The following is a 9,591-nucleotide window of genomic DNA, read 5'->3' as shown; positions in this document are numbered from 1 at the left end:
GCTGGATGCTGTTGAAGGCGCTGTTGATGCTACAATTTGTATAGAAGTCCTTCATGTTTAGCGACTAGTTGTAGTAATGTATGACGTAATAATACGTAATAATATACAATAAAATTAACAAACAACCCCTAGAAGGTTTGAATCAGAGCAATTACAACTAAACCAGCCTCCAGACACACACAAGTGTGTGCAAGGCTGAGGGATATAACAAAGAGCACTGGCTTAGAATATGGCCTTTTATTGTTGGACTTTGTACATCGTTTCTGAAGGACTTATTGCTCCACTTTCAAGGCCAGCTTAAGTAAAGCTGAAAGTATGTGAAAAATAACGTATCTTCATCAATTTTTTTTTATTATATTATAATAAAAAAAAATTAATAATTGGTAAATATCTGAGCAATGACAAGTCTGTCTTTGCCAATCGGATTTGATCCAACAGTACATATATTGTTTTTCATTCTACAAATCTGTCAGAATCTGTCTCAGAAGCACACAAACCTACTTAAAATGCACTACGTAACTTTGGTGGTGGATAGAGTGTGCCACCTGCTCGCTGTAAGTAGCCCTGGTCCTAATGCATCTGCAGTGAGTGCAGCGGGGACACAGGAAGGCTCTGGAGAGAAGGGGAACTGGCCGAGACACAGAGGAGAGAGAGAGAGACGAGGACAGAGGATGCTTTGAGGAGGCGTGGTTGCTGGGAGACTGTTGTCAAGGAGACGAGGAGTCCTAAAGTCTTTTCACATCTCCACCAATGTCCTATGTTTGTGTTGGTTTTGTTTTCCAGGAGGAGGCTCTTTTTGTCAGTTAATGCTTCGGGAGATCAAAGGACATCAAAGAAATCAGAAAACAGCAAAAATTAGAAAATATTGTTACATACATAAAGAAACAAGACTCCCTACGCCACAGTTCCAAAATCAGGGGTACAAGGAAAAACACATTTAAGTTCAAGTTTATGAGTACTTGAGACTAAAAACATCAGGAGCCACTGGCCTAAAATATGAAATGAGATATGCACACACAGGCAATTCACCTCATGCTAAATGAACGCGTTCTTGGGTAAAGGATAGAGTTGTAAAACAGATTTTTGCAGATGTTTTTAAACTTCCACCAGGTATGAGCCGGTGTCAGCCTGAGCATTTACCCCACAACAACTGAAACTGATGTCGTCGTTTCTGCTGCGTGCCGGAACCATTTTCTTCTATAAATTGTTCAATCATTTATATCATTATTTTGACATGGTAAATTGTATCACATTTATACAACCACAAACTCTACTATGTGAACTATGCAACTTTTTACATTTACATCTCCTTGGGAACAAGCGGGTCACACCATATGGGAAAATTACAGGTCAGATGTCTGAAGAGGCAACCCCGATCTCAGTGAGAATGCATGTTTTTCAAAATATTTTTAGCGATAGAAAAAAATGATGTCACCGACGACACACAGCAATAAAACAACAACAAAGTGCTTTAGTTTCCCCACAATTTCAAACACAGATAACTTTAGACATGCAGATTTTCCAGCTGTATTAGTCAAAGCCTGCTATCTTGGTCGAACATTTGAAAATGGTGTATCAGCTCAGCCTCGGGCACGATGGAGGTCACTGGATTTGTCAATCTCTTGCTGTGTCCTGATATCAAGTGGGAGAGAAATAAGTGCTCAAAATTAGCAGGGATTCCATGTGATTCGTTATCAAGCAGCAAGCTTTATTGTAGCCTGAAGGTCATTGTTTCTCTGTTTAGTCTCCAGAGTAAACACTGCTATTATAATCCAGAGCATACTGTACAACAAAGGAACAGAGAGCAGCCTGCCTGGAAATCACATTCGCAATGTTGCATATGTAATTAGTAAATGTTTGGTAAATGCTTTAGTGGAAACCAGGCAAAGGCAGCACACGATTTAAACCTTCTTTGTTGGATTTATGTAGAGCATTCTAATCAAAGCAATGACATCGTTCCACCAGAAAAGTTACACAATGCATCTTTAAATCCCAGAAAATATGTGCCTGTCCCCAAAATAAGATAAGATAAGATAATCCTTTATTGTCCACACATTGGGAAATTTCATTGTTGCAATGCAGGTAGATACAGAGGTAGATACAGAGGAAAAGAACAGATCACTTATAGGAAGTAAATAAAAAATGGAAATAAAGAAAGAAAGAAAGAAAGATAAATCGAATAAGTTTAGAATTTGTACTTGTATAATATATGAGCAATATGACCCATTCCACATCCTCTTGTGACCCACACAAGAGGATGTTTTTTCTCGATTTCTTGAGCTAGAGGTATCCAAGGAAACGCACCCTGACAATGAACGTTTAAATTCCATATAGACACTTTATAAACTTGAGAGGACTGACCACTTTTGAAGCTGTACTCATGTCAAAAGAAATCTGATTGAAAACTTCATTGTAATTGGATGTCCGATGATTCAAAAAAAAGTTAGGTTGGCATGCCAAGATGAAAATACCTGGAACTAACTATGTTTGCTATATCCCTGGTTGGGTTTTGGAGTCACTGAAGCGCGTTGTGAAGACAGATTGAGAGATCCCACTGAGGTGAGTGAGTCACCCTTGCATCCCTCTAATATGTGAAAGAGCAAACCAATTTTAAATGTTTGGAAATGTAACGCAACAGTTAACCTGGACAACTCAAAATGTCCACCCACAATGTGCTCTGAAAGGCCCTATCACTAGAAAATCGGGCATTTAAGAGGATCAAAACTTAGATCAAACATTCTTTTGATGAGAAGTCTGATTTTTCAGTCTTTATAATAGATGCCAGGCTTGAAACCACAAAATTCCATGTAAGACCAATTGTAACTTTAACCATTATTACTACTTGCCTAAACTTAAACCCTACTCTGTACTAACCAATATCTTTATGATCTAATAACACAGGGTTAATGTCACAGGAACCTGATTTTTTTGTCCCCATTAGAGGCAGGCCCTCTTGAACTGTAATCGATTTCAGTCCCCACAATGTGATAAATAGCTGTCCACACACATGTGCCATATGCATTTCTCCAGGCATGGCACTCGAGACCATGCTTATCCAAATTCCATTGTTATATGCCTTGTTGAGATCAAGTTTTTTTTTTTTTTTTTAAGATAGTTTCAAAGTGCAAATTAATTGAAAGTGTGCCAGTTTTCCTCTGGGTACGGCCTTGTTATTGTCCCTCAGACAGGAGACCAGTCGTGTCTGCTACACTGACAAGCAGCTTCTGTCGTCCTCTTCTAATCGATTCATGATCAATGCTCTCCTTGGTGACTAAGCTGATGCGCCTCCAGCAGGTCTGCTACACAAGCTATGCTCGGAAAACACTCCCAACATGTTTCCCCACAGCTTTAATTTGTTTATTTTCACTCAAAGCTCCACTGGGAGATGCGATTCTATGAAAACAAGCCTATTTTAGGCAGACATTTAGTGTAAAAAGTTTGACTAGAACAAATGGCAGATATCTTGCACACTTAATGAGATAAAAGCATCATATATTCTATTTGGCATGACAGGAAAAGACATCAAATAAACAAGAGTTAACTGTACAATACAGTTATGCACTAGTCTATATTCTTAACCATGTGTCTTGTAAACATTATACATCATGTTATTCAGAATGTCAGGAATCAAAACTGTAGCAATAAGAATCACAACTAAATCAAAACAAATACAAGAAATAATATGTTTATATGGAACTTGTATTAAGTGAGTTAAAATGAAAATAAAAACATGGGCCATGATATCAAAGTTTTATCTAATGCCAGAATCAATGTAATGTACCCATTATAAACATTGTACAATTGCACAAGTGTATTTATTCAAGTATATCGCTGAACATTTTGCGCTTCTTGGACTCCCCAGTCTGTATTTCCTGCCAGTGAGCTCTTCGGTGGGTGAAGTGGGAGAGGGCCAACTTTGCCCAAACGTGTCGAGCAAACTGATCAGACCTCAGCTGGCTCTCACTCGGAGCTGAAGAGTCAGATAAGAACAAAGCATTTTAGAAATCATGATAACCATTTTGTCAAACAGACAAAGATATGCCTCACTAAGTTCTTCTGCTATGTTCTGTCTGTGTGTGACAGAAGCGCTGTTCCATATGGCCTCTAGAGTCCGACTGCCCGACCTGGAGCAGGCCATTGGCACAAACTGACCCTGAAAGTACAAGAGCAAAAATATGACTTGAGTTCAACTGAAAGGAGAACTGCTGCAGGCGAGGTAAGATTCACACAAAGCCTTTATCACACAAACCTTTAACACTGTCACTTGTCCAGGGAAAAATAATAGCTCAAAAGGGCCTCAAGGACAATATTACTCAAGGTGCTTTCATTCCAAATGTTTGAACAATTTTACAAGCAGTGAAAGGTCAGGACTATTCAAGAGGAGAATATGTTCAAGTTTACTGAAAGAATAGAAGGATTTTAAGAACTAAGAAATACAGAAGCTCATTGTTCATCATTCATACCAGTCAAATGAGTTAGGTGTTCTCTGTGACTTTTCTAATGGGGGTCGTCAAAGTAAAAATTAATACTTTTATTAACTTTTACTTTGTCTCTGTGAAGATAGAAAATAATTGCCATACGGTGGCACATTTCAGGAAAGGCAATGACATCTTTAATGAGACAAACAGAAGCATTTGTAGAACACATATTAAGCAAAATGTCCTTTTTTGTGCTTATAACCATGTTTTAACATTGTCCCTTCATCAAAAACATACCTGGAGTATCATTTAGCTTCATTCACATTAGTTTATTGAATCCTGGTTAGAAAGTCCTCCCTGACATTGTCTCGATCTGTGACGTGACTCTGAGAAGTGAGTTTTGAAACTTCAAATTCTTTTTTTTGTTACCTGGAGTCTCTTGAGGATCTTGCCCCGTCCTTTGTCGCTGGAGGTGGTGATGAGTGCCTGAAGGACATGGCTGCTCACGGAGCCAGTGGCCAGGGTCAAGAGGTCATCAGGGCTCAGAATGCGCAGGCTACTGAGGAGGAGAGAACGCTCCTTGAATTTCGCCAGAGCCTGGACCAGACGAGATCCATGATAACAGATCACAGAGGTTTTTAGTGGGACCTGGAACAAAGCGAGAAAATGTGTCAGTTTCTTTCCCCCATAAAAACCGTAAAGGAGACATCAGAGGCACGGCTCATGTAAGACACTTTGGAGATAAAATTGAAAAGGACAGATTTTAGAACTTGGGACAACTGAAGAGAAAATTGATAGTGAAGATATGTGCACGGAGGGCTACTGATGATAGAGAAAGATCAAACAGTAGATTATGATTATCACCAATAGAACATTTGGTTTGTAAAATGATTATATTAGGCAAGGGAGAGGCAAATATTGTATCAAAATAATGAATGTGGGGAAGACATTTTAATAATTTTCGCACGATAAATGTACCATCTCTACCCTAACATTTTTGAGACATTAAAACTACAGTGTTACTATACAATAAATACCTTGCACCTTTTAGATCCATGGGTTTCATGGTTGATTCAGGAAGACTGTTACTAACTGTTCTAACTAATACATATGAATAATTAGTTTGACCTGAAGACAAAACCTGAATAAATCCTAGCGTGTACCTGCGTGTCAATGCCGCCCTCTGCTGTGTCTGAGTGGTAGTACACGTCATAAGTGAGGAGCGAGAGGAAGAGCGGGAGGCAGCTGGTGTGTCGGGAGCCAGGCTCATCGCAGTGGAACGCCTGAGGATGACAAGTGGCAGCTTTAAGCACAGACGACATAATTAGTTGTCGTCGTGAAAAGGAACAAGTTAATAAAGCGCTGGGCGGTTTACACTCAGGAGACAGCGCATCAGTTCGTCCTGCCTCTCGCCGCTTTCTGCACAGCTCTCAGCCATCTGAACAATCACGCCCATGTGTCCAGAAGCCAGGATCGCCTCCAGTCCCTCCACCAGCTCATCAAACAGCTTTAAGAACTGGGAAAAATACAGGCAATCGATATTAAAAAAAATTGCCATTACGATTAGATCTTTTTAATATTTTTTTTTTAAATATGAATTGCAACTACTGCTCGTCTTCTATAGATTTTTTGTTACTTCTGCTGCAACTTATTTATATTACTACATAATGCAAATGAGCAAAATACTTTCTTTTACAATTAAATTAAATTATGTAGTTGAATTAGTTGGAACAGAAGTAACAACATACCGTCAACCATTGTACTAACACATAACTCTGACGCACCATTTTGTACTTGGCCGTAGCTGCTGTAAGCCTCTGAATGGTAAAGTTGGCGATGCGATGGAGGGCGAGGTCAACAAGATGTCCTCTGAGGTGACTTTTGTAGATGTCTCGCAGCAGTGCTTTAGAGGATAGCTGTATGACTTTTTCAACAAGGCGACTGGCAGCTTGGTCTTTTAGAAAAACAAGGAGAGGACTGAAAGCAAAGAAAACACGTTTAACAGACTGCTGGGGCATTTCTGTGTCATCTGCAATCAGAGGCATCACTGACCTGACTCCTGGGGCAGAGCTGCAACTGGACAGATACTCCATGATGCGTTTCAAGAGCTGTTTACAGAGTTTGGGCCGTTTTCGGTGACAAACAGTCAACATTGTCTGGAAAACAGCACTGGCAACCGAGTCTGTCACACTCACTGTAAAATGTGAGTAAATGAGTTAGTGAACATTAGAACCAGTACTAATGGGAGAGCAGTATCAAAACCGTAAAACCAAATAGTACTATGGCTGCAACTACTAATTATTTTAGAACTGGACTAGTCAAATATTATTTTAACGATTAGTTGATTGAAATATTTTGACTGAAGCTTCTAGAATGGAAGATCATTAGTTTCATCAGCTTTTGAATTTGAAATGAAAGCAAATATCTCATGGAGAATGTTTTTTATTCAGACAAAACATATTTGATTTTTAAAATTGCTGAAACTATCCTCTTAATTTTTTCTGGATAAAAAAAAAATATATATATATATATAACCATATTTGGAATATTAATATTTAATGTATTATATGTAACATTCAGTTAGAACTTTGCCAGTATTTAAAATTCATAAATCTGATGAGACTTATTAGCTTCCACATTCTAGATACTAAGATAAGTCAATATAAACATATAAAGTGTACTATTACGGAAATAGTTTCTTCTTTTTGACATTTTGACTTGATAATGCCGCTGTCTTTGTTGTGACATGTGTTCTAGAGTCTGTATAGTCCATATGACGATTACAGCTATCAAAATACAATTAAAGTCTCCGTTATGAAGATTAATCATTGCAGCCCTAAATAGGACCTCATTGTCCAGAAACTAAATGCTAGGCTATTTGCTAAGCTAATTATAATTATAAGAAAAAAAGGCAAACTCACAGTTAACAATGGCCATAAGACTTTCTGTGAGCTCCTTCAGTTCATACCAAAAAGAAGTAGGTATGTCAAAATCTGTTAGCTGAGGGACGACGTGGCGATCTTTGGTAGCTGAAAATGACAAAACACCAACCATTACATGTGACCATTTTCTGCTTTCTTTTCATTATTTTTTCAGACAACTGGCTTTAAATATTTAGTCAAATTACTAAGGGTGCAAAACTGGGAAGGTTATGCTACAGAATAAAAAGCAATACCAATCAATTCCAACCTTTTGTAAATCAAGGGACAATTAAGGTGGCATTATTTATAGTACAATATACCGGTACCTGGTTGAGCTGTAGTTCGAGGAGGTCCAATGCAGCCTGCCATCACGTGGAGAAGAGTGCGGACGACATGCGTGCCGTGAACGTGTTTTACAAACTCGGCACTGTTCTCTCGAACCACACGACTGAGACACAACACCTGCGTCTCCAGGGGCCCACTGCTATCATCCTCTGTCTCTATTTGTGTAGACTCTGGACAGAATGTAATAGAAAATAATAATGTACAAAGAAAAGGCAATATAATGTCTGTCTTTTTTAATTACCAAGTCACTCGTTTTGGGTAAAACAAATATATCAATTACAGACCCACAAAATACTTACCAATACCACTACATCATACATTATTCATCAAGGTGGCTTGTATTTCTAAACTGGGTACGTTACATAAATTTACCTGACCACCGAGACATCTGTCGGATTGCACTTTCCACCACATGGCTACCGCATTGGCTGCAGGCAACACTCTTAATGTCTGATCCCGTTTCTCCAGCCATTTCTTTCAGCAGCTCAGCCACCTGATCCAGCCCAGAGAGAGGGAGCAGATGCTGTACAGTGATGCTGGCAGTGCGGTCCAAGGCCACGAGGGCAGCTTTTCCTTTGACTTCAGAAAGCACATTCTCCACAAACATTTCTGTGTAGAGGGAGCAAAATGTGAATTCATGTGATTTCATGCTAGTTCTGACACAGATCCAGATCTTTCAACACTATTCGCTAAAGGTAATTGTTGTCCTAGTTATGCGATAAATGAATATATCTAGTTTCAGTATTGATTAGCATAAACAAAACTTTTATTCAAGAGAACTGTTATACTGTCGAACAGCCTATATTACTCAAGAAGGAGTATGTAGTAGTAAAAGCATGGTCTGAAAATTGCTCTGAGAAGTAAAATAGCATTAAATAGGTTAAGTATATGTAGCAGAGTACCATGATACTCCTCTGTCTTACCTTTCATCTCATCATCTTCAAAGCCCTCCTTCAATCTGTCGTCCACCCTGCGAAAGTAGCCCACACTGGTTGGATCCAGGCGGTTCTTGCCTCCTCCTCTGCCTTCATCTTCTTCATCTTTCCTCTTCTTCAGTCCTCCATCTGTGTTTTCACCGGTGTGCTTTCGCTTATTCTCACTTTTCTTCCACGTCTTCTGTTCTTTATCCATTTCTACCATGACTGTAGTGTGCTGTTGAACTAAACACACAGTGTTTAGACATTTAGACACATTAGAAGCCAACAACATGATCAATAAACTAAAAACACTAAACTCAAATTAAAAACTAAAATAAATGACATAGATTGGAATATTTGCCACACATTGATGGTGTTTTCAGACTGTAAAATAGGCTATTTCCACTGGTTGACGTGTCATTAGGGAAATAAGTTAACACCAAGAATAGCTGTCAAATTGGTCTAAATACAAAGCCTTCAAAATAGAGAAAACTGTAATTATAACAACATTACAAACATGTTTTCTGTTTACTCACATGTGCACGGGGAGCCATGGGGCGGACGCACAATGATGACGTGGACGATTTTTTTTTTGGTCACCTACCAAAAGCTCAATAAAATCTTACTCTAAGTATTGATTGCAAAAAGTTCAGCACCACTCATCATTTTAGTTGTATAATATGCACATCTGCTTACAATACGTTTATTAGCGGCGTCATTTGTAATAATATCGATAAAGTCGATCACGTGCTCTGATGGATAAAGTGGTAGGAGTGTTTGTTTGGATTGTTTCCACAAAAATACAAATAAACTTTAATTTACAGAATTTTTTGTGTGTGGTAAATGTGGTAATGTTATGGTTTGCTGTGAGAATAATTTTTTAAAAATCATTTTACTGTTTCAGCTTGTATGCTTGCCTGTTCCCCACTAGAGGGCACCATTCAACTCTGGAAACATGGATGTATTATATTATCGGCTGGAAATTGCCAC

General features: G+C 38.7%; 1 protein-coding gene across 1 annotated transcript; it reads right to left on the bottom strand.

The window, feature by feature from the left end:
* Positions 1–3,332: 3,332 nt before the first annotated feature.
* Positions 3,333–9,163, bottom strand: LOC140356180 (nucleolar protein 9-like). Its single transcript, XM_072440970.1, has 12 exons — positions 9,138–9,163; positions 8,608–8,844; positions 8,057–8,293; positions 7,666–7,854; positions 7,340–7,447; positions 6,471–6,612; positions 6,203–6,395; positions 5,794–5,934; positions 5,582–5,701; positions 4,848–5,066; positions 4,048–4,153; positions 3,333–3,970 (listed from the first exon to the last, which is right to left on the bottom strand). The coding sequence occupies exons 2-12, from the start codon at positions 8,822–8,824 to the stop codon at positions 3,816–3,818; spliced, it is 1,827 nt and encodes a 608-aa protein (XP_072297071.1). The 5' UTR covers positions 8,825–8,844; positions 9,138–9,163; the 3' UTR covers positions 3,333–3,815.
* Positions 9,164–9,591: the final 428 nt, after the last annotated feature.

The sequence above is a fragment of the Eucyclogobius newberryi genome, unplaced genomic scaffold, assembly GCF_026437365.1.
Source record: "Eucyclogobius newberryi isolate DKJ021-1_F unplaced genomic scaffold, fEucNew1.0.hap1 SCAF_12, whole genome shotgun sequence".
Lineage (NCBI taxonomy): Eukaryota > Metazoa > Chordata > Actinopteri > Gobiiformes > Gobiidae > Eucyclogobius > Eucyclogobius newberryi.
Note: the sequence above shows the minus strand (reverse complement) of the source record. Positions and strands in the feature narration are given on the sequence as shown.

Bases quoted from the DNA above. Each gene is read 5' to 3' on its own strand.
- LOC140356180 (XM_072440970.1), bottom strand. From the start codon at position 8,824: ATGGTAGAAATGGATAAAGAACAGAAGACGTGGAAGAAAAGTGAGAAT. The intron at 8,294-8,607 runs GTAAGACAGAGG...CCCTCTACACAG, and splicing joins TGAAGATGATGAGATGAAAG to AAATGTTTGTGGAGAATGTG. The intron at 4,154-4,847 runs GTAACAAAAAAA...TTGTACTTTCAG, and splicing joins AGATCCTCAAGAGACTCCAG to GGTCAGTTTGTGCCAATGGC.